Source organism: Kazachstania africana, chromosome 8 (assembly GCF_000304475.1).
Source record: "Kazachstania africana CBS 2517 chromosome 8, complete genome".
Classification (NCBI taxonomy): domain Eukaryota; kingdom Fungi; phylum Ascomycota; class Saccharomycetes; order Saccharomycetales; family Saccharomycetaceae; genus Kazachstania; species Kazachstania africana.
In genome coordinates, this window is record NC_018947.1 from 191,844 (window position 1) to 216,214 (window position 24,371).

At 34.4% G+C, this 24,371-nt stretch overlaps 11 protein-coding genes across 11 annotated transcripts; 6 read left to right on the forward strand and 5 right to left on the reverse strand.

Moving 5' to 3' along the window:
* Positions 1-275: 275 nt before the first annotated feature.
* On the forward strand, positions 276-3,821 carry ATG11 (autophagy protein ATG11; the record flags this gene model as incomplete). The annotated part of the gene is made up of 1 exon (XM_003958602.1): positions 276-3,821. One exon carries the CDS (start codon positions 276-278, stop codon positions 3,819-3,821), a length of 3,546 nt encoding a protein of 1,181 aa, XP_003958651.1.
* An 85-nt stretch (positions 3,822-3,906) lies between these two features.
* MSF1 (phenylalanine--tRNA ligase) lies at positions 3,907-5,307 on the reverse strand (the record flags this gene model as incomplete). Its single annotated transcript, XM_003958603.1, has 1 exon — positions 3,907-5,307. The coding sequence occupies one exon, from the start codon at positions 5,305-5,307 to the stop codon at positions 3,907-3,909; it is 1,401 nt and encodes a 466-aa protein (XP_003958652.1).
* Positions 5,308-5,436: 129 nt separating this feature from the next.
* On the forward strand, positions 5,437-6,111 carry MRPL16 (mitochondrial 54S ribosomal protein uL16m; the record flags this gene model as incomplete). The annotated part of the gene is made up of 1 exon (XM_003958604.1): positions 5,437-6,111. One exon carries the CDS (start codon positions 5,437-5,439, stop codon positions 6,109-6,111), a length of 675 nt encoding a protein of 224 aa, XP_003958653.1.
* Positions 6,112-6,203: 92 nt separating this feature from the next.
* On the reverse strand, positions 6,204-7,286 carry RFC5 (replication factor C subunit 5; the record flags this gene model as incomplete). The annotated part of the gene is made up of 1 exon (XM_003958605.1): positions 6,204-7,286. The coding sequence occupies one exon, from the start codon at positions 7,284-7,286 to the stop codon at positions 6,204-6,206; it is 1,083 nt and encodes a 360-aa protein (XP_003958654.1).
* Positions 7,287-7,533: 247 nt separating this feature from the next.
* APL3 (Apl3p) lies at positions 7,534-10,569 on the forward strand (the record flags this gene model as incomplete). The annotated part of the gene is made up of 1 exon (XM_003958606.1): positions 7,534-10,569. The coding sequence occupies one exon, from the start codon at positions 7,534-7,536 to the stop codon at positions 10,567-10,569; it is 3,036 nt and encodes a 1,011-aa protein (XP_003958655.1).
* A 572-nt stretch (positions 10,570-11,141) lies between these two features.
* KAFR0H01110 (uncharacterized protein) lies at positions 11,142-13,823 on the forward strand (the record flags this gene model as incomplete). The annotated part of the gene is made up of 1 exon (XM_003958607.1): positions 11,142-13,823. The coding sequence occupies one exon, from the start codon at positions 11,142-11,144 to the stop codon at positions 13,821-13,823; it is 2,682 nt and encodes an 893-aa protein (XP_003958656.1).
* A 114-nt stretch (positions 13,824-13,937) lies between these two features.
* Positions 13,938-15,977, reverse strand: POL12 (DNA-directed DNA polymerase alpha subunit POL12; the record flags this gene model as incomplete). The annotated part of the gene is made up of 1 exon (XM_003958608.1): positions 13,938-15,977. The coding sequence occupies one exon, from the start codon at positions 15,975-15,977 to the stop codon at positions 13,938-13,940; it is 2,040 nt and encodes a 679-aa protein (XP_003958657.1).
* A 373-nt stretch (positions 15,978-16,350) lies between these two features.
* On the reverse strand, positions 16,351-20,469 carry STU1 (Stu1p; the record flags this gene model as incomplete). Its single annotated transcript, XM_003958609.1, has 1 exon — positions 16,351-20,469. One exon carries the CDS (start codon positions 20,467-20,469, stop codon positions 16,351-16,353), a length of 4,119 nt encoding a protein of 1,372 aa, XP_003958658.1.
* An 802-nt stretch (positions 20,470-21,271) lies between these two features.
* On the forward strand, positions 21,272-21,463 carry KAFR0H01140 (uncharacterized protein; the record flags this gene model as incomplete). The annotated part of the gene is made up of 1 exon (XM_003958610.1): positions 21,272-21,463. One exon carries the CDS (start codon positions 21,272-21,274, stop codon positions 21,461-21,463), a length of 192 nt encoding a protein of 63 aa, XP_003958659.1.
* Positions 21,464-21,592: 129 nt separating this feature from the next.
* On the reverse strand, positions 21,593-22,489 carry RIB1 (GTP cyclohydrolase II; the record flags this gene model as incomplete). Its single annotated transcript, XM_003958611.1, has 1 exon — positions 21,593-22,489. One exon carries the CDS (start codon positions 22,487-22,489, stop codon positions 21,593-21,595), a length of 897 nt encoding a protein of 298 aa, XP_003958660.1.
* Positions 22,490-23,250: 761 nt separating this feature from the next.
* HEK2 (Hek2p) lies at positions 23,251-24,330 on the forward strand (the record flags this gene model as incomplete). The annotated part of the gene is made up of 1 exon (XM_003958612.1): positions 23,251-24,330. One exon carries the CDS (start codon positions 23,251-23,253, stop codon positions 24,328-24,330), a length of 1,080 nt encoding a protein of 359 aa, XP_003958661.1.
* Between the last annotated feature and the right edge of the window lie 41 nt (positions 24,331-24,371).

Consider the following 24,371-nt stretch of genomic DNA (forward strand, 5'->3'; position numbering starts at 1 on the left):
TAGATACATATACATATACATATATATTCAACTATTACTGGCGTCTCATCTTGCTAGGCGTAATGCCCATCTTCCTCCAGCTGATAACTTCGGGTACTCGTTAACGCGAATATCATTTTTGTATTATTAATTAAAAATTGATGTTAAGGGTATCGGCATCTTCGTTGGAACTACTCATTATATAAGGTCAAGAATACGTTCTTGTTAAGCCTCATGGACACATTGTAATTCACAAAGTTTATAGGTCCATTCTGCAAAGACAGTGTTGAACTCAAATGTCGGTGGAAAGTATTAAAAACAAGAGTGCAGTTGATGTCGGAAGCGAAGAGGTCCATGATCGTTCCAATAAAGCAGCCGATACAACCATCGTAAATGCCATAACAGGGGATATTATCGATACTGATTTGAAATTCTTTGCCACATTTAATGATTTCAGGAAATTTATCGTATCTAAGTGGTTCATCCCACTCGATCAACTATTGATACTTTTACCCTTTGGTAGTAAGCTGAAACAATCAAATTTTAATAATATGTTCAGCGATCTGAAGACTAATGGTGTGACTTCCTTGAAGAAACAGTTATATGTCTTTGATAGAAGATGTTTCTCTACTATGAACAAGCCATCCATTCTTATAAACGGTGACAATGATGACGGCGGTGGCGGCTCTAATAAACAAGAAATCTTAGATCGATCATGCAAGTTGCTAGATGAGTTAATAGAGTATAAGCAAAACCCCATGACAGATCTCTCCTTAATTCAACCTGTAACCTCTCCATTGTCAGAAATAAATATACCCTTTGAGAAAGATAAATCAAATTTATTACCGTTTCAAAAAATCACGAGTATAGTCACCACCAATTTAGGATGGCTAAGTGCCCTCGAAATCGACGTTTATTACCTAAAATTACTTATAAAAGATACGGTGAAACAGATCGATTTGATACTGGAATCGCTAAATGTATGTTTGGCCTATTTAAACATGTACTCATACGATGCTGAGAAGTTGCTTAAATCAAATATTAGTTTTTTTCATGAACTGAGGGAGATTAAGAAAAATTCCATAGACAATTGGGAAAATCATTATGATAATTTTCTTACTGGCTTCAATGATATAAATGGCCATCCATTAACGTCTTATATCAACAAAAAAGATTTATTTGATTATAGTGCCCTTTTGATAAAATTAGATAATAAGATTGACGATAATTTCAAAAAAATTGTACAAGGTTTTGAAGTTATTAATCATTTGCAAAATGATACAATAGGTGGAAATGTTACGGAACTGAAAAAATCATATTCCATAAGTGACAAAGAGGAAAAATATAGGTTGGAAAATGAAATGCTCCCCATTTTTGAAGATCTCCTTTCCTCCATTCGTAATTCAAGTCACGAAATATTAGAACTCGATGAATTAACGGTTTCAAAGGACCAACTAATAGAATTCAATAAATGCCTTTTAAAAGATAAGAATGACACTGTGAAGAAATTGTACACGATATCAAGGGCTTTGTACTCACAGGCTGAAGATATTTTTAATATAAAGAAGAAATTGCAGATACATTCTATTGTTCTATTGGGTCAGATTTCTTTTACACAAATCGAAATTTTAAACGTAAAGAACTTTCTGTTGAATGAAAGCAATAAGGATCTTCAAGATTATCAAAAATGGGAGAGCAAATTTGCCAGTATTTTTGATTTACCAATAGTATACACCTTGGAATCAATAGAGATTTATCGTAGAAAGTTTTGGTACTGCCAAGTTTTGCTTTTCTTTCTAAATAGCTCAAACCAATTTGACAAGATCATAAATGCTGAAATCTCATTGCGAGAAAAATGGCTAAAAATTTATGATCTGAGTTTAATCCCAATAACCGCTGAGGATACTTCCTCTAATGAAGATTTAAAGCAATTATGTACCTTTCTTTTCAATACCAAAGATCCAAAGAAATTATATGCATCTATAGATAGAGAAGTCAAGGCATTGTACCCAGTTTTAGAAGGATACGTCACTTTTATCAACACATATATTGAGAAAATTGCCTATTCAAAGACTAATGAACCAGTACTAGGAATAATACAGCGCAATTTCAAAGAGGCAAAAAATCTGAGTTTACAATTTGATAATATTAGTGATTCAAATACTCTAGAAATTGAAAATGAAGATAGTGAAACAAAGCTCATCAACCGTCTGCAAGCAAGAATTAAAAAACTGGAAGGCCTTTTACACGATGCAACGTTTTTGAATGGAAATTCATGGCCACCAGGTCTGTTGAAAACAAGCTTCTTTCAAAAGGGCTTTCAAGACTCTAACAGAAAGCTTCTTATGGATTCATCATCGACTACCTTAGAGCCAAATGTGTATGATGTGGAAGTAGTCCGTCACCGAGATGTTATGAAGCTACAAAATTTGCAATCACAAGTCAATGAATTGAAAGATAAGATAAAACTCTTGACATTAGAAAATGCAACGAAAGATGAGGAACTTTTAAACCAACGAAACTCTATGGTGGATCTAACCATTGAGAAAAATGCCTATAGGGAAACTCTGAATCATCTAAATACTCAACTAACTGGGATTGCTAATGCACAAGAGAGAAACTCAGATATTAAATCTTATGATTTACAGCTGAAGAAGCAGATTGATGAGCTTATTGAAATAAACAAGAGTCAAACAACTGAATATAATGCTCTCGCTGCTAAATTTGAGAATGCGAAGATCGAATTGGAGAGTATAGAAGAAAAGGGAATGCAAATTCAGGAGAGGCAAGCCGAAGAGATAGAATTGTTAGAAAGGAACAGTCATGACCAGCAGCAAGAAATAAACCAACTGAAAGAGAAAATAAAGGTATTACCTGATACTGAGACAGAGGGAACACAAACTGAGTCACTTTCTGAAGAAAGGCTGGCGCCATTATCTGACAAGGGTCTGGCACTCAAGGTTTTCGACATTCTTACATCAAACGTCTATATTCTAGAAAATATTGGGTTACTATTGACTACTGATGAAAAACATAAAAATGAGCTTCTTATTAGAAGAGTCAAGGGGCTAAAGAAAGATGTCAGTCAAAGTTTGCTGGATGAAAGTGTGCGATTAATCGAGCCTAGTGGAGATAATGTAAGTCAACTAGGAATTAAAAGTGATGTCTACCATGAACTGAAGAGTGCACTGGCGAACACTAAGAACGGTGCTGAACTTGGAATGCAGTTTTCACAGTTTATAGAGAAATTTTACGATGATAAGCTGTTTGCTACTGCTGTTATAAAGAGGTTCAAAGACATAGAGTTCCTAGCTAAAAAATTAACCAAAGAAAACAAGCTAAAAAGTAACCTGTTGGAAAACCTTAATAATCAAAAAATTGCATTGAAGAGCTTTCAAGCAGGTGATTTGGCTCTCTTTCTGCCAACTAGGGAAAATGACACTTCATCCGATGCATCTTCACCTTTAATTGCATCTTTAAATTCATCCTTTTCATCTGTTGATCTTTCTACACCTCCGTCTTTACCGTTGGATGCTGCTTCTTCTCCACAAGTCTCTAAAACAAGACAGCGGGCCGGCAAGACTAAACAGAATTATAATAGAAATAGCGCTAATGTAGAGAATAAAAAGGTTAAGCCATGGGCAGCGTTTACCGCCTCTGAGAACGGTGCCAGGTATTTGTTCAAAGATTCTGAGTTGCTACCAGTTGATAGAGAATGGTTTATTGGTAAGATTAGGACCGTACAGAAGAATACGGTGACAGACTTCGGGGCGAATCCTTTAAGGTTGGTGAAAGGCTCTGTTTGGTATGAGCTTACAGCCGATATCATATATTTTGCATAAGGATTAGTTGGGATTAAGTTTATTTACATATATGTTTACACTCTTATAATAACTAATCATAATTTATTTACACGATTTTATTTTATTATCTTAATATAACATTGTATTTTGACATTAGCTGATCTTGTACTAGCTCCTGAAGTTTATTAACTTCTTGGTTCGTAATGTTCCTGTCCATAGACTGATAATTTATTCTATAACAAAGCGAGGTCCTATTAGTGTCAGGGGTTCTATATTTGTCAATGAGTTTGACACTTTCCACTAGATTACCTGCTACTGATCTGACTATTTCCATTATATCATTTTCATGTAATTCGACATATAAGGACTCATCTGGTAACCAAAAGGCCATGTCTCTCATACTTCCCGGATATTTTGAGTATGGCTTGAAAGATGTGATGGCACCATCCCTAAACTGCTGGTGGAAGCGTTCATCCTTAGTCCAAAGAAGTCGAATATCAGGAATTTCAAAAAGTAGCATTGCAATTCTATCCAATCCCAGTCCAAAAGCCCAACCTATTGTGGAGTCAGATCTATAACCTGCTTTTAATAAAACGTCCTGTTTTATTAATCCACAACCACAAAGCTCAAGCCATTCTCCATTCCACCAAACTTCAATTTCCCACGATGGAGCAGTCCATGGAAATGATGTTTTGATCCATCTGACGTTTAATTCAGTGGTCGTTTGATTAATATCTGCAGTTGTCATATTTTTAATTTTCTGGGCAAACGCTTGTTTTATTAGCAGTTCAATGGATCGTTTCAAATGTCTTGAACAGAGATCATATTCTTCCATTGTCATATAATTTTGTTTCGGATTGCCTTCCAAAGAAACATCATCTTGAACTATTAATCTAATGATATTTTTTCCTTTATCTATGTCTAATAATTTATTCTCCAGCTTGGATAAATCACTTTTGAGTAATGCTAAACTGGAACGGTCCCAAATTCTAGCACCTTCCATTTGATAGAAAACTGGATAATGAGTCCTATCGATTTCATCCCTTCTATAAACATCAGCAGATATTAAAAACCCACGGTTCGTAATGTTTTCTTGTAGGAGAAGATCATGGAAGCACTCAAGTTCATGAGCAGATGTATGTGTTCTCAGCAGGTAATCTTTATTGATATAATACGTATCAGATTTCGATCTTCCCGGATGATCTACTGGGATGTCTAATACGTCAAAATTCTGATACGTCGTTACAATTGGAGAAAACGAATTGTATGTCTTGAATGTATTATCTACTGAATTCAGTGTATTCTCTATCAATTCTCGCAGCGTATTTATTGGATGATGTTTTCTCAAATGAAGGTTCTCATTGACATGAGATAAGATCGAGGGGGTCACATTGGTATAGTTTGAATCTGTATCATATTTTTTACCAGCAATGTCTAAGGTGTTTGGCAACGAAGTTGAGTAATAAGCAAATACCCTCCTAAATGAAGGTATGAAGGTCTTGGAGCGTGATAGCAGCACGATCATAGTGCGGTTTGTATGGTTTAAGCTTGCAAATTGAAAATTGATAATGATATCCCGAGAACTTTCTTATAGATAAATCTTCGAGAAATATTCATTCTGATACCAAGAAACCCAAAGAGAGGAACACTAGTTATGTTAAGTATCGGAAGGTATCCGTCGTGGACTCTAACTAAGAGTCTCATAATTGATGTTACCGGATTTATAAGATCAAAACATGAATATGCCCCTCGATTCACGGTACAACAAAAGAAACAGAAGGGTAGGGTTCCCGTACGAATTGGTGGGTCCCTCAGAGGATCTACGTTGATATATGGTAAATTTGGGATGCGATTGAAATCTGAAGGCATTCGTTTGACGGCAAGCCAGTTGAAAGAAGCAGATAATGCTGCTATGAGATACGTTAGGCCCTTAATTAATGGACAGCTTTGGAGACGATTGGTAACAGATATTGCAGTTTGTATCAAAGGCAATGAAACAAGAATGGGGAAAGGGAAAGGCGCATTTGACCATTGGATGACTAGAGTCCCCACGGGTAAAATTATTTTTGAAATGGATGGTGACAATTTGCATGAAAGAGTTGCTCGTGAAGCGTTCAGGAAAGCTGGTACAAAACTCCCTGGGGTTTATGAATTTATTTCCAGAACATCGCCAGCGAGAGTCAGTCTGCATGGTTTCAAATCACCCAGTGTTAATAAAGGAACTGGTTCCTCTGATTTTTCAAGTAAACTATCACAACGCTCGATAAAGAAAACATTAAACAGTCTGAAAGGTAAAGAACCTGAATATCGATTATATAGAGGGCGTTGACCTGGTTAAAAAAATCTTGTAAATATTTATGTATTTCTACAGAATAGTAGTAAATAACCTTCGTTATTTTATGGGTAATATTAATTATTCTCCTATATATCACTGTCGATAGCAACCATACATTTGGCTATGAATCCTTCCAAGTGGAAGATTGCTTTATTTCCCAGGGACAATCTTTCATCGAATGTGCTTGCCAAATCAATAATTTTGATCATCTTGTTTTGGGTTATGATGCCTGGTATGGGACTATTTACTAACGCAAATGTCAACTCCTGCAAAATTGTTTTAGCTGGAATGCAATGAGAAAGTAAATCGTATAATACTGCACGACATTCAACTAGACAACCGACAGTTCTTTCCCTCTGAATTTTATTGGCCATACTTGTGACAACAACAATCCAATCTGGCTTGATTATTGTTGTACTCGTTTTCAACTGCATTTCGTTACTCAATGCCATAGATTCAAGCATCAATGTAGCTACCCTAAGGTTTCCATTTGCTTCTTTTGCAATATTATTCAAGATTACGCCAGATTCCAATTGAACATTCTCTTCAGTAACAATCCTGCTCAAAATACTGACAAGTTCGTCGTTAGCAGGTGCAGGACAACGTATAAGTAAGCAACGCGACTTGATTGGAGCGATGATGGAAGACATTGAGTCACATAACATGATCAATCTGATATTTTTCGAATATTTTTCCATCGTACGTCTTAATGCTGCCTGAGCATCTCTACTCAATGAGTTTGCCTCATTGATAATTACACACTTGTATCTATGTGCTAAACCTTCCTTGGAATTTTCGAAATCAACCTGTTCCATCTGTGCAATCTCTTTCAACAGTTCTTGGATGACAATTCTATCATTATTACCCATATCACTTGGAGTAATCTCTATATGGTAAGGTGAACTAACGACATTCAATTCCAACTTCCTATTAGAGGCAGTCACAAACTGTCTAATATCAATTTTCAGTCTATAGACACCTGGACCAAAGATGGACTCTAATAAAGCCATACATCTAGTTTTCTTACCACTACCATTTGGACCATACAGTAAGAGATGAGGTAAATCACGAGGATGCTCTGACAACGAAGTTAGCAGCTCTGTCAAATCGCTGCTATGTGATAATGTTTTTAAAGACTTTGGACGGTACTTATCTACCCATAAGGACATGTTCCTGGCACGTGTTTTCGATATATAGAGTTGATCTTAATGACAGTTTTAAGTAAATATCAAAGGTTTAAATTTTTCAAAAAATGAGACGCGCGTTATGTTGTTCGATCAAAAGAGACTATAAAAAGTAATAGGAGGGACTTACGTGGAAGAGGGCATCTACCAGTAGTGAATACCATATAGAAGCTCCGGGCCTATTAGACGATTGGGAAAGGTTTTGTAAGGTCAATAGCGAGTTTTACGTACCATGGAGAGAAGAAAGTCATTTCTGGGCAATACCGGTCCTAGTACGGGGACTACAATCAAAGGTTTGCAACTATTCATTGCTGATCTGAGAGCGTCACAACACTCGCAAGACCAGGAGAAAAGGATCCAGTCTGAAATCTTTAAGGTCAAACAATATTTTAATTCCAGCTCTGGCAAGAAATCTAAGGATAAACTGGATGGTTATCAAAGGAAAAAGTATATTTTGAAGTTGGCATACATCTACATCACTTCTAACACGAGTAAACTGGATGATATCATCTTTGCGCTGAGAGAAACGCTGGAACTGACACGTGCGAATACTTTTTCTGAGAAGTTCACTGGCTATATGACATTAAGTCTGTTGTTCCAACATAAACAGGTAAGTGAAGAACTCGATGCTGATATCATGAATCAGTTAATTATTGATTTGTCGGCAAATAACGAAAATTATCTTGCATTAGCATTGAATTTCATAGGTACATGTGGTTCTGTGACGCCTGAATTCGGACTGAACGAGGATCTAGTCACACATGTATTCCAAGTCTTAAGATCACCTACTTCAACACAATATTTGAAGAAAAAAGCAGCCTTAGCATTCTTAACTTTAATTAAAGGAAATCCAACAATATTAACGGACAATGCACAACGGAAACAGATCTGGATACAAAGGATTTTGAGTCTTCTAGATGATAAAAACAACTATAGACTAACATTAACAGTACTTCCACTGGTGCGATACATAGCAGATAAACTGAATCCTTCATATTGTAAAAGATTAATACCGCAACTGGCTGAAATTCTTTACAACTCTGTTGTAGTTGGCACTTCTCCAGGCAGTAATTTCCCAACAGAATATAAATTCGCTAACATGCCAAATCCATGGCTTATTCTTAAGATCGTTTCCCTATTGAATAGTTTGATTATTTCTCCAAGGGAGTCGAGTTTTGACCAAATTGCAGCTTCAGGATCGCAATTTATTCACATAAATGAAATTGACTCAGAAACACTAGGTAAATTAAGAATGTGTGTCATGCAAGCAATTGACTTGGCTTCGCGAAAATCTATTGATATGATGGAGAGGCTGGTTCAGAATACAATTCTCTTTTCTTTGATCAATTTTGCCTCTAAATTGGATCCCTCTGAAGATGCGATTGTGAACGCCGTAAATATCCTATGTTCACTATTAGAATCCTCAGAGATCAATGTTAGATACTTGACGCTGGATTCTTTGGTAAAATTATGCTCTTTTAGCGGTAAAACTGCTGTTGATACAGTATGTAAAGACAATCTGGATTCTATCTTCTACTTATTAAACACGGAAAGAGACCCTTCTATTGTCAAAAAAGTCATCGATTTATTGTTCACATTTACAAATGTCGACAATATCAAGACTATTGTGGAAAATCTTCTCAAATTTTTAGGAAATTCTAAGAATTTTGCTACCAGCGATATTAAATCTGATCTCCTAGTAAAACTTGCAGTTTTTACGGAGAGATACGCAACGGATTCAAATTGGTTTGTTGAAACTACGTTAAAATTATTGTCTCTGAGTGACATTGCATCTTTAAAGGACGAAGAGGTGTGGCACCGACTTTGCCAGATTGTTGTGAATAACCCCGAGCTTCGTATTTTCGCCTGTGAAAAGTTGGTGGACTACCTACAGGAAAATCAAACGTCAGAGCCAATACTGAAATCTGCTGCATTTATAATTGGTGAATATGGTGACCTGATTTCTGAAAAGGTCACAATTCCTAAGTTGTTTAATCTTTTCACGGACAAATATTTTGCATCTTCTAATCTAACGAAGGCAATGATTTTAACAACAATGATGCAATTATATAAGTTTCAACCCGAGATTAGTTCGCATGTGATAAAGTTTTTTCAAATTGAGCTCAACTCTCTAGATATTGAATTACAACGAAGATCATTTGAATACTTGAAATTGATACAAGTCGTTAATCTGAGTGCAAATATAAATCTACTAAATTTACTGTTTGCTCCGCAGCCACCATTTAATAGTAAGTCAAATCCTTTACTAAAGAGATTAGCCCATCTACCATCAACCTCAAACAGTAACAATAATGCATCCGCTTCTTCTCTCAACTTGAACTCCAGAACATTGTCTGCAGCAGAAAAGGAGGCTTCAGTTACACCAACTATACAATCATCAAGACAAAGTCATTCCTCTTCCGCTCTTAGCGTTGAGAGTATCAAAGCATTAGACAGTTATTATGTTCAACAGAAACTAGTATCCAACTGGAGAGAGGGATTTTCTAGAATGATCCATTATAAACAAGGTATCCTATTTATCTCTCCCCTTATGAAGATAATTTACAGGATAAACGACGTCGGACTATCTCAACTAAGTATTGTGCTAACATATATCAACCAAACAGAGTGGGATATAACGGGCCTTTCAACAGAGATTATTCCATCAAGAACTCAAGATAATCCTGAATACATAATTTCCAAGAGTGAAGTTCCTAGCTCCTCTACGATTGCTCCCCACAAGAGAGTTGGACAAACGGTTGAAGTGGTAATCAGGAAACCCTATAGCATCGAAGAGAGTCCGATCATCAATATCAATTTCAGATGTGGTGGAAGTTCTAATTCAATGAACCTGAAACTGGGTCTTGGGGTAACAGCCACAATGAAAAAGAACTCAGAGAGCCCCGGAACTTCCCTCCAGCAATTCGTTACACGTTGGAAGACCCTAAGAGATGCGTTAGATAAAGACGGCGAGTATCACTTGATGTCGTTGAAAATAAGCGAAGAACACAAGAAAACAGACTCGTCAATATTGGTGTTCAAGACATTAGAAAGAATGGGCTTCGAGATGGTGGAAAAAGAAAGTATCTCTAATACGTTATTCGCGACAGGTGTTATACACACAAAGACGGATGGCAATTTTGGATGCTTGATAAAAATTCAATATCTCGAGGAAAATGGTACTGTATCAATAACTGGAAGAACTACGACCCCAGGACCACTGGCTAAATACATTGTTGACTGTATAAGGCATGCGCTGGTAAAGTGACCACAGCACGTATCCGTAGAAATACATGCTGGTTCGGCTGAACTCGTCATCACATCTCCGATATATACAAATATACGTATATTAGGCTCATAATCTATTATTTATTTACTTGGTGATCCAGCCACTCTTCAACCAAGAAAGCTGAACCTGTACACTCTTCTTAAGTTGAAAAGCAATCATCTAAAGGTCGTCCCATTGTATGGTTTACACTGTAATCTACCCTTGCGGGCAATAAAGCGTCCTTTGAAAAAATCCAGCAAACTAGAAATCCTTGCATTTGGGTCTCATTAGAGCAAGTTGTAGCTAAGGTAGTTTTGCCGTTGGTCTCTCCATATTATCATTTTTAGGGTACGTGGTTATACGTGGTGATCCAAATTACTATACATGGTTTGTTCTTTGAGCGCATGAGGTTCCAATTGGTCGCTAAATGAGAATCGATGCTTGTAAAAACCCTTAACGTCAAGTAATTGTACTCAAATATTTAAAGCATTTGAATCTCGTGGTACACTCGACTTGAGTTCCTTTGGTTAGTTTCTGAGAATGTTGGTAAAAATATAGATACTTATCACGCTATGAGTAAGATTGAAACATTAGCTGAGCTCGACCCTAATTATGTGGTCAGCTTTCAGTACTCTAAGAACAACCTCGCTCAGTTGTTGGCTGAATTTTCTGTCAGAGGATTGAATGTTGTGACAAGACCGGGCCACGATTCGTCAACTGTATACGCTTTTACTAGACTGGATGTAAACACAGAAGACGAGCAAGCACAAGATATTTATTCGATCTCCCATGACTTGAACTTTATTGAGTCAGTGACGCCCTTATATGATATGAAGACAAGAAAAATGATAAATGCCTTATTTAAGACACTAGAATGGAAAAAAGGTATCAAACTACCCTCTGAACATGATTTAATCCATTTAGCTCAGTTGACAGGAAATGCAAGACAATCGTTGTATTTCGCCTACTGTGTCACATACATCAAAGCACTACTGCCATTGGCTTTATGTGGTATTGCAGTCAGGTTTTTGGCATTGACTTCTTCCTGGGAATTTAACAGTTTTTATAACATTTGCTTATTTTGCTGGTCAATAGCTTTTACGTCAACTTGGATTAATAAAAAAAAGAAACGATACGCCCAAGAGTTTGGGAAGGTTCGTGCAGCGTCTTACCTATTCAAGAGTCCAGAAAGAAGCGCAAAGTATAGTTCTCACGATAAAGTCATTTTGAAAAAATGCTGTTTTCTACCAATTGCTCTCTGTTTTGCATCAGCCCTTATTGCTTTCCAACTCTTTTGTTTTGGTATTGAAATTTTCATAACCCAATTATACTCAGGGCGTTTCTCGATGGTACTAGCATTGTTCCCAAGCCTTCTGTTGACTGTTTTCACACAGGCTTTGACTATGCTTTATGATAAAGTTTTTATTGGTAACTTCATAAAATGGGAAAATGGGCCCTTTCCTGCCAGTTCAAGGATGGAAAAGAATTTTATTCTCAATTTCTTAGTGAGTTATATGCCGCTTTTCATCACGTTATTTATCTATCTACCTTTTGGGCATAAGTTTGGTCCAAAGTGGAAAGAAGGATTAATGCAGCGTTTTGATAATCATCATATCCCTGTCATGAAATCCAACTTTGTTATAGATACCCACAGATATAAAACGCAAATGTTTTATTTTACATTTACAAATCAACTAGTTGTATTAGCCTTGGATAATATTTTACCTATTGTTATGGAAAGAGTTATGGACATTCTAAAAGGGACACGAAAGCCAGAGTCCGAATCTTCAGTAGTTACAGCGACTGTTGAAAAGGACTTCCCCAAAGAAATCAAATATTGGCAAAAAATCAAATCCTTCCATGTTGGTCAATGGGGCTCGTTTGATGTCGATGATAACATGAGGAAGTTTGTCATTCAATTTGGGTACGTCAATATGTTTTCCGTTATTTGGCCCTTGGCACCTCTTTTATGTTTGATGTTTAGTTTTATTATGCTGAAAGCTGATTTATGGAGAGCACTTGAGCAATGTAGGCCAGTTTCCCTTCCAAGTGATCTAGATTACGAAGAAATTTATGAAGAAGAAGATCAAAAATTAAAGACTACTACAAGTTCTTGGGATGTTATTTTGGAAATACTGACATGTGCTGGCGCTACTGTAGCTGCTACTTTGACTTTTATGTATTCAAAATGTTATTTGCCTAACGTAGGATACGAAACAGAATTCGAAAAAAGGGACGATTGGTATATGCATTCTCCCATCTCCACAAGCTGGTCCTCTATACTTCTTTTTGCAATTGTAGCCGAGCACTCCGTCGTTATGACATATTTAGTTACATCTAAGGTTGTATTAGCCTCGCAAGATAATATACGAAAGGGCAAAGTTGCTTCCGGAAAGTTGCTTGCTCCACAGAGTGTCGATTTACTTCCTGTCCAGAAAGAAACAAATAAATTCATGGGCGAAACTGAAAAGGAAATGAGAAGAAGAAGTACTCACATATCAACTACATCAGATAAGAAATCTATAGAGGAGATGATATTTCCTAATAGATCAAGGGAAAATGAAAATGTTCCTTCACCTTTTCCCAAATTGGAAACATCAACATATGGCCAAGACGCAACCTCAAAAATTCAAGGTGAATCTACGAATACTAGGTTACGTCATTCTCGTAAAGCAACTGAAGAATCTCGTAAAAATTATGATCAATTCCCGGATTTTGAAGTTGTTGAACCATTACGTAATGACACAGCTGTTGATACAACTGCAGGTGCAACGTTACCAAATTTTATTCCAATATCAAGTAATTTTGAGCTGAGAGACGCTACAAATTTGAATACTCGAGGTTACACACCAAGGACGTACCAACACAACTACTCGAATGTACCCAATGCAAGCATCGTGGGCTCTGCCATTGATGGGAAGGCAGATGGAATAGAGCATATGCAGTATGCTTCTGGCAAGCACTTCGCCACAACCTCGAATCAAACGAACGCACCTATGGCTGCAACTGCTGCAGCTGCAGCTTTGTCCACCAACCCTGAAGAGATGCTCACTCATGCAGCAAGTCGGAAAGCCAGTACTCATAGTAGTCACGAGCCTATGATGAAAGAAATTGTTAACAATAGAAGCCAATTTGGAAGGCCACAGTCTCACTATGAAGACAACGATTATAATAATATGGAGAGAGCACCAGAGGGAGGGAAGGTAAAATCAAAAGGGTTCTTTAGCAAAATAAAGAAAGTGGCTGCCAAGTAGAATCATGCTTGGTAAGATTCTTATTTGTGAGAAACACGAATCACGTATTTTTTTGCAAATGATTGATGAAGATTGATATATAAATATGTTTATATGAGCAGGTTATAAAATATATCAATTATTTACTATATCTATCCTCGAACGCTTCCATATATTGTGTAGGTAGACGGATTCATCGCCATCAATCTTGGTAAAATCATCATTATTAAGGTCAGGGCAATTGATACTTATCTGCGCATAAGTTCCTCTGCCACCTTTCATTCTTATAAATTTGCCAGGATTAATAAATATGACATTCTTGACACACCTAGCAAATGCGTGCATTTCGCTTGGTATGATTAAAATGTCCGACGCCAGGTTTCCAATGAATTCCGTTAGGCCAAGGTAGGAAACTTCCAAGTCGGCACCTGAAACATGTTTATATGACTTCGTGTCCTTCGTGTTTGGATCTGGAATGGTCATACTCTTGATTGAACCCGGAAATACGGGATAGAAACGACGTTGCTGCAGAAGATGTGTAGAAATTCTATCAAACCTATTGGACATGGAGGTTTTACCACCTTTAGTGACTTCCTTCATATCCTTAAAAATATCCACATTTGAGCAACTAAAGAAAGTTTCGTTCAACTGAAAAGTTGATGGATTAGTGAAGCATTTGAAATTTTTTGGTAGTTGTAAAATTCTTCTATCGAATGAGTCTTGCGGATATGATGCATGTTGTGATAACGCGTCCTTAGTTGAAGGAATCAATATAACTTGAGTGGACGGATTGATCTTTTTCAATATTGGTGTGATCAATTTTGTAAAGAGTTCGTTCAGTGTCCTTGGTTGCTGTTTTAGGTTCTGGAAATGTGGTATATTCCCTGCCATTATTATCGGATTTGTTACATCGATAAATGGTCCAAACATGATTATAATGTGTGGTTTAATTTCTTGGTTCACTCTTTCAACGAATTCCTCTAGGTGAGAAAGGTCAAAGTTATTATCCGGAATGTATGGTCCACTGGTTACTAAGATTTTTTCTGACTTATTGTCTAAGAGAGTTTTATATTCTAGAAGTTCCTCTTCTGTCGAGACTGGGAATTCGGGGTATGGTAATTCCAGTATCTCCTCTACAGAAAAAGAGTCGCCATTAGCGTTTTTACCTCTTAAACCAACAATTTGGCCAGCAAAAAGTGACGTTTCTTCTATGTTGCTTAAATCTAGTCTAACTCTTCTACCGATACCACTAACTCGAGATGTCTCTAAGGACAAAGATTCGGGATTTAAAAAACCTTCACTAGTAATTGTATCGGGAACAATCCTACCCACGCAATATACAGATGATTGAGACTGGACTGTTGGGTCAGCAAAGTCAGAGGGAGGCAATTTGAAGCTTTCCATAATTAATTTGGTAAAAATTTCGATTTGTTCATCCAATACATCGGATACTTCGATCAGATTTTGCCTCATAGTTCTGAATTTGTATTTTATAGGATCATATATTGGTTGTATTCTGACTTTTGATACAGTTTGATCATCATTTGAGGATTTACCTTCCGAATGATAACCTGCAGATATTTCCAAGTTTTGAGGGTTCAAAGAGTCAATAATTTTACCAGATTCTTGTTTTAAAGTAACAGATCTTTTAGGAATTGGTGTGCCAGTAGAAATTTCATTTTTTATTGAGACTTCACTGTTCATTGAATTATTTTCATCCTGACTAAATTCTAATTTAATATTTTTAGAGTCATTGCCATCGATACTCTCAATTTTACGCTTTTTAGTCAAAATGGGAGTTTTAGGAATATTGAATCCAAATAAGGAGGAGTTCGCAGTTAATGGTCTAATATTCTTGGGTTTCTTGGCTGTGGGAACTGAATTGCTAGTATTGCTAGTAGTTGAGTTTGATAGGTTACCCACCGCAGCGTTGGCTTGCTTCTCAATTTGTGCTTGTAAAAAGCTCTTGAATTGGGTTAAGTTCCTCATAGAAAGACTAGTTTCATTATTTAACGTTTGGTAAGAAAATTGTTCCCATTTGATGTATAAGTCTTCAGAGGTAATGGCAAATAGTTTCGATAAATTTTCTAGATGTGAGAGGATATCAGGGTTATTAGCATCAGGCCCGAACCTGCTTACAATTTCATTATTTTCGTCATTAATTATGCTAACCATTTCAATACTGATATGTGTTTAGGTTTATTGAGAAGCTTTGATCACTGCAAAGAGATCAGATACTAAAGTAGTCTGTCTTCAGCAGCTTGTTCTTTTCAATCTCTATTAGCTTGAAAAAAAAAAGATAACGCGACGCGTCAATAAAGTTTACGCGTTGCTCAGTTTGTATATCTAAATAGACTGGCATATGAAGGTTACAGCTGATATTATCGAACTGTATAGTACTATATGGAAGCATTAGTCGCGTTAGGATGTTGTTGAGGTAAACGTTTGGCAGCGCTGCTTTCCGTCTTTTGGTTAATGAGTAATTGTGAAATATATTTATATGTGTGAATGATATGCTATTTAAATTAATAATACAACTATTTGTTAGTTAGTTTGAATTGGAAGCCATTATCTTGACCAACTTGAAAATATTGGCATCTAGGCAACTGAATATGTTATTGATTTCTTGACTACCCAAATCTTTCATATTTTGGCAAATTTTGTACGAGTCCACTAATACAAGAATACTACTATATCTCCAATCATTCAATTTTTTATTTGTGAAAAAAGCTACAGTCTGAACGATTTCCGATATTTGGAAGTGATGGAACTTCATATCTGATTTTTTGTTTCTGAGAATTTCGTGAATTGTGTTCATCAAAAATGTTTCCTTCAAACCTTTTGATTTATCATTAATAATGATATTTTCATCATCATAACCATCTTCAGTCTTGATATTTTGCATTTTCGTATCATTATCATCGTAAGTTGGATCCATTACTATTGTTTGTAAGATCTTAGTTATCGTTTTGGAAGTGAAAAAATCGGTTTCAATGAAGATTGATCTTGTTTCAATTATTGTAACATAAATTTCGTTATTAAAATCAGATAATTTGTCAATCATTAAAAATATTTGGTCCCAAATTTCTAATAATAAGCCATTTGAAATAATAAATTGGTTTTCTAACTTCTTATTGAATATTAAGAGACATTGGATTAGAATTAATAACTTTTTTGTTATATTTGTTGGAATCAGTAAATTCTCGTCTGTAGATTTTAGTAATATCAAACAAACTCTCAAAATTTCATTAATTCCATCATTTTCTTTGAGCCATAATAATAAATTTTCATTTTCATTAACAAAGGTAATTAATGGTAATATCAGATAATTTAAATGTTTTATAGTGAACGTCAAACTCTTTATTCTATTAAATGCTTTCAACATATTATTGAATTGAGAGGTGGTATCAAGTCTATCATAGATTGATAATAAAATTGAAAGTTCATAGAAGCTTGATGAATCTTTTGGGAATTCTTTTAAGATATCAAAAGTTGTTCTTGGATTTTCTTTCTTCGTAGAATGTAAAATTGAGTTTAATGGTTTCTTCTGTTCAATAATTTCCTTTTCAATGACATCATTGTTTATACGATTTTGTTTATTTTCATTGGAAGTGAAAATATTATTTTCAATAATTTTAGGTGGCTCATTACTAAACTTAACTGTATGTTCATTTTCCTTTTCAGTATTGAAAATATCGCTAAGATTAACGTTATTTTCATTTTCATTTTCATTTTTAACTTCAGTTTCATCTTCATCATAGTCAACTTCACGACCTTTCATTGTTGACAAGTCTTGATAAACACTTACGACTTTCGTCATATCCGATAGCTTTGTTTTAGTCATATCGTTAGCCATCATGTTATTATTGATTGTCTTGGTTGGGTTGAAGGGATTGACCATTGTCATTTCCATATACCTTTTCATTTCTAAATCATCTTGCTCAGTTTCATCTTCACTAGAGTCATTTTCAATTTTTGAAGAATTGTTATTTAGAATATCTTCATTCACATTAGAATCTCTTAACTTGAATTCATTGAAAATTTTTAGTTTCGTTGAAATTAAATTGAAATTCATAAAAGTGCCAGCGAACACTGATTGATCCCTTTTATACAATTCGAATAAGACATCGAAATACAATTTATTTTCAAATTCATTCCCATAAATTTTGAATAATGATGTTAAGATTCTATTGAATTCAAAATTTGAACTATCTTTCAATAATGCGATCAAAAATTCAAAGATAAAATTGAAAATTTTGAATTTATGTTTCATATGATATATTGAAATTAATTGATCGTTATCGATTGATATTAATTCATTCAGCAATTTATCGATTTCATCAATAATAGCTTGAGTATTTTTTAAAGACAATTTTGAAAATAAATCCATGAAATCCAAATTATTAATGGAATATAATTCAATGATGTAACTCAATGATAAGGATGTAATGAAATTTGTTATGGTCAACAATTGTTTGAAATCTAATGGATGTTTAATAATGATTTTTCTAAGTGGTGATGAAATCTTGGAAAAATCTAGCTTCAAGTTTTTATGCTGTTGCAATAAGTAATTTTGCAGCAGCTGTAACGATTGCTTGTAATTTAAATCGTTATCAAATGACGCATAAATTTTATTAACATCAAATTCGGATGTTTCTATTTGGCTGTTGTTCTTGGTATCACTGGTTTTATTGCTATGATTATCCATGTATTTATTGATTAATGAAGTAGAATGTGGGTTTGTCAATTCATCTGTCAAATCGAAATTTTCACTATTATAATTATTGTTGTTATTATACGTACCAGCATTGCTAAAATTCGTGGCCACCGGTGCACTTACTTTTCTCTTTGGGGTATGCCTATCTTCATTATTTGGTTTGAGACGTTTATTGTCATGAGCATCAGCAACATCTTTGTTGTTTCTTAATGAAAACTCACTTACGGATCTTAAATTATTTGCTGATGAATGAGTTGGCTGAGCATAATTTGGAAATTTTTTCTTTATTTGGAAATTACTATTTAACAGGCTTGATCTTCTGGAACTGTCATTTGAATTTATTGTGATTCTTTCATAAGAGATATTTAAATGATTTGGGATTGATAGTTCAATTGATTTTCTTAATTGATTATTATTCAATGAATTATTAATCAAATTCTTGGCATTTGTTGGATAAACTTTATAAAAGTACCAAAAAGTTGATCTCATTGATTCTCTTACGACAGTTTGGGCATCGGTAAGACCTTTCTTTAACCATTCTTCCACATAAATCAAATTATTATCGAATTTGTTTGTTCCATGGAATTTTAATACGAAAATTTTTAATAAAATAGCGGATGTGTTTCTTGGTATGATGGTTTTTTCACTAATTAATAGGAAACATTGTTGAAATAATTTATTATGGAAGTCAATATTAATAAACATTATTAATAAGATATGCAAAGATACTTGAGACGAAATTTTTTTAGTTGAAGATAATAAATTTTTTAATATAAGAAAAAGCTGATCTAATATTGATATTGTCAAATCATCTCCAATAATTGTTAAAAGATCTTTAATTAATTGGCAGGTATTTAATGATAAAGTTGTTCTTAGTGATAATGCAGTTTTTGAAATACAATCAATGAATTGTAAATTTTTTAAAATCGAAATGAATTCAAATTTATTTTCTAATATTAATTTTTGATTTATGAGAAATTTTTTCCTTATCGTTATAATATTTGATTGTCTTGATTTCCAGTTTTGTTCAGTTTCCTTCAATGTTTGGAAAGGTAATAATAAATTTGTCAAATCATTATTTAATTGATTTAATGAATGATAAATTAATGAATTATCGTTACCTGTTGCAATTTGATCAATATTTGATAATTTTGGTAGTTTAAATTCATTTAAAATTGTATTGAATTCAAAATTCAAGTCAAAAACCGTGATAAGATTGTTTCCTTCATTATTATCGCTATTATCCGATATGAAATTTGATTTAATTTCTTTATCGTTAATACCGTTAATGAAATCTTGTAATGTAGTTAAATTTGTTGAATTTCTCTTAAAAATATCATTGATTAGATGACAGATGATTTCTAATTGATTTTTTTCGAATAAAGTATTATCATTGAATAATTTTGTTAAAGATGGTATAAAATTCAATAGTATAGAATCTTTGTTTGTCTTATTTAATTCAATTAATTCATTTAATAATAATAAAATGAATTTAATACGATTAAAATCACGATTAATTTCATTAATTAATATATTTTTCAAATGATTTGATAAAATTATTGGATTTAATTGATTGATTGATTCCAAAGTTTTAATTGCTAATGACCATAATTTATTAATTTTTTGAAATTGATTATTATTTGTAATGAAATAATTTAATAATTTATCCATTATATCATCTGATAAGATGATATCTGGAGACTGAATAATGAGTCTCTTTATCAAATAGCAAAGTGTAGAATATGAAAGTACTATTAAATCAGTAAAATTTGGATATTTTTGCGGTATTAGCAGTAAAGTGTCGAGATATATTTGGAAATTGTTGATATTGATGTAGTCTTTCTTGACGTGACCTTTGAATTTGGTCAGAAGTTGTGATTTTTGGTCAATTGGAATGGAATCATCACTGAATATCTTATAAAGGGAAGAGAACTGATTATCGGTCGACATTCAAAATAGATGGATTGATTATGCACTGGGGAACAGTTTAACAAATAAACAAATGGATAGGGTTGGAGGGAAAAGAAGATATGGAATATTGGTAAAAATAAAACGTGACTAATGGATAAGACGATGGATTGTGTTTTTGTAACTGTTTGTGCATTATGCTATATTATTAGATCTTATTATTAAAAGGAAGGCGCGTAAATAATTTTTTAATTTTTATTTATTTATTTTACCCGGTCTCTATCACGTGTATATCGTTTCTGACGAATGAATTCTCTCAAAATTCAAGAAATAGCCGCGGAAATGCAACAGTTTAGGAAATGTTATCAAATTAGGAAATCGAACTTTTTCCGGAATCCAAAAAGGAAATAAAAAAGAAAAGAGCAATCGACCAATTAATTAATTAATTAATCCGATCGAAAACCAGCAAGCCGTTTTGCCGCCGGCGGTCCACGGAGCCCACGGAGCCCACGGAGCCCTCCTTCCCCCCAATATTTTTCTGATCGATGCTCTCTCGGACAAAAATTACTAATATTGAGAGATAATGAGATTGGAATCGGAAATGTGCCAGAATCTTCTATAATAATCTAGTAGAGATCAATTTTTACCCGTAAATGGAATAACCGGGCTTATCAATAATAATTAGTGATGATTATAAATTAATTTACGCAATTTTGCCCATGGTGTGTATACTTATATATATATATGTATATATATATATAAGCAGAAGGATGAAGTTTTGTATTCAATTCTCATTTTATTTAACTTATGTCCACTTTTTGCAATAGGAATAATTAATCACACTATGTCAAACGATATCTTAAATATTAACACCATTGAAAGTTACCAAAATTTTATTTCCAATTTAAGCGATAACGATAGAAGATCTATAAACACTGTTTTAAATGACGGATCTAGTTATATTGTCAGAAATGATCAAATCGTCGCTAATTTAAATGACAATGTGAGAAAATATTTACTCAAATTGAATACTTAGAATAGTTTATAGCATTTTTTTTTTGATTATATATATATATATATATTCATTTTAAAAGTAAAGAAAAATTCGTAATTATTAATATTATTATTATTTATCGTTTCTATTATGTATAAAATATTATTCTTTTTATATAGTAGTGACATTTTCATTAGCATGTAATTTGATCGGTTTTTGTAAGAGATGGCCCATTCTTTCAATCTTCGTCCTTAGATATCCTTCGATTTCCACAGAATCTATACCTTTATTTTCGTTCGTCCAATGTATTGGTACCATGGGTACTCTTTCCACACATTTGATGTATGGAGTGTATTCTACTTGTTCGATCTTGTCTGGATTGTTAGTCAACAGCCTAACGTTATTGATTCCTAGATCCATCAGTATAGATTTACCGATAGAAAAATCTCTGGCATCAGCAGGATGTTTTAACATTAAATTGGCTTGTACAGTATCAGCACCTAAATCTTGTAAATTATAGGCCTTTAATTTTTCACCCAGGCCAATACCTCTACCTTCTTGTCTTAGATAGACAATGACACCATGGCCAGAACCACCTTTGATGCCGGTTTCAATTTCTTCGTCACTAGCGATCAATTTACCTGCTCTATCGAATTGTTCACCACAATCACATCTTGCACTCCATGCATTTTCACCTGTGTAACATTCACTATGGATCCTTACCAAAGTATCATTAGTGACACCATTCCATGTAGTTTTGTCTTCAACTATTAGTGTACCATCACTAGCAAATTTCAATTGTAGACCCAATCTATCATCAAAATCTGCCTCGGTTCTACCGGGATACAATTTCCCTACATATGCACCTCTAATCATTCTATCAGTTTGGGATTCATTTGGTCTCCTAGCAAATAACGACCTTGATCTGATATCTTCACCAAATACAATGGCCAGATGTTCTTTATTATCGACGTTATTAGAATATAAATGCAAAAAAATTTCAGGACCTTGAGTAGTAGGTATACGAGCCCTAGCTACACACTTAACGATAGGTAAATCAGCGGTCATTATTTGTTATAGTTGCTCTATTGTAGTAGTACTAGTGCTAGTACTGTAATGTTAAAGATTGCAAATTTAGGCTCTTATATATAAATTGATTTTCATATTCTCATTGACTAATCCTTTTTCTTTTTCTTCCATGTTTTTCTTTTCGCAGGATAAAATAAGAGCGGCTCACCCGAGAGTGAAAAGAGCTGCGGTTTGTCAGCTAGTTCGTGAGTTTTTCTGTATACTGTAGAGTCACGAAGCGGTAGGCAGTCGGGGTCTTGACGCGATGTGACAGCCTCCAAAAATAATTTCAGATGACAAATCATTATATAATGGATTGCCGGTGTCTGCTATTTCGTATTGACTCCCAGGAGATACTGGAGTTATTAGCAGGTGATGGGGTTATTAGAAGATGTCACGTCTGTCGAGATCCAGGACTGTTCAATAACGGTGCATTTATCGTGGACACAATTGTAAGCAATAAAAAAGGGGTCACCCGGTCTTCGTGGAAAGGGTGTAGTCGGGTAACAGAGGACTGTGGCATTTTTTTCCTCCAGTTTGCCACAACCCATTCACCTCAAGGAAGCGTTTAAGACCGGGTGACCTCCTCTGGTGGCTCCGCCCTCCGCCGCGCGGCCAGAGGAAATTTTAAGATGCTCATTTCTTGCATTGTCCACCTGGAAAAGAGTAGAAAGAAAAAATTGAAAACAAAGTGTATTATACTCTTACTGGAAAACACTATTAAACAAACACTATATCTCACCTTCACTCTATCAAATACCATGAACACTAATCCTACTTTCTTCAGCAGTGAACCTCCACAACAACAACTGCAACAACAACAACAACAACAACAACAACAACAACAGGCTGGAAATAACGCCTCAATCGATTTTCAACCGATAATCAATCATAGGATATTAATCTCGCTACAACAAGCTTCCAAAATTATCGGTATCAAAGGTACTACCATCTCCACCATTAGAACTACAAACAATGTCAAAATAGGAATCTCTAACAAAGTATCTGGTTGTTCCGATAGAATTCTCTCGTGTTCAGGTAACGTTATTAATGTGGCAAATGCTCTTGGTGATATTGTTGACCTTTTAAACAGAGACAAGACAAGTGAACCAATGAAATATCATTTCCATTTTTTGAATAATATACTACCACCACCTTCATTGGATGAAATTAAAGATCTGGATCAATTAAATAAAATTGGTAACCTAAAATTAATCATTTTAAATTCACAATTATCTTCAATCATCGGTAAAGGAGGTAGTAAGATAAAATCGTTAATTTCAAAACATGGTGTCAAACTTGTCGCATCAAAAGATTTCTTACCTGATTCAAATGAAAGAATTCTGGAATTACAAGGTTTCCCAGGTGCAATTACAAATACAATAATTGATATCAATGAAATCTTAATTAATGACGTCGATATCAATTTCATCAATGAAAAACGTTATTTCCCACATTTGAAAACTTCTCAAGATGATAATGAAGTCAAAACTACCGTATTAATTCCAGAAAATTACGTTGGTGCAATCATCGGTAAACAAAATAATAGAATTATTAATTTGAAAAAATATACAAAGACAAGAATAATTATAACGAACAATGACTCTTCTCCTTCCTCATTAGCTGCTACAACGGGCAATGATGACGAATATGAACAACCAAGTGAAAATTATAGGTCATTTACAATCATAGGTAGTAATGACAAAAATGTTAAATTAGCAGAATCAATGCTTTTGAAAAATTTAGAAACTGAAATTCAAAGACGCCAATTGAGGCTAACTGAACAGGAACATCAAAATAATGAAGAACCTTCAGATTTTGACACTGAAGAAAATGAATAGGTTGGACTGGTGTTGTTTTTCCGCTAAATCTTCCAACTATT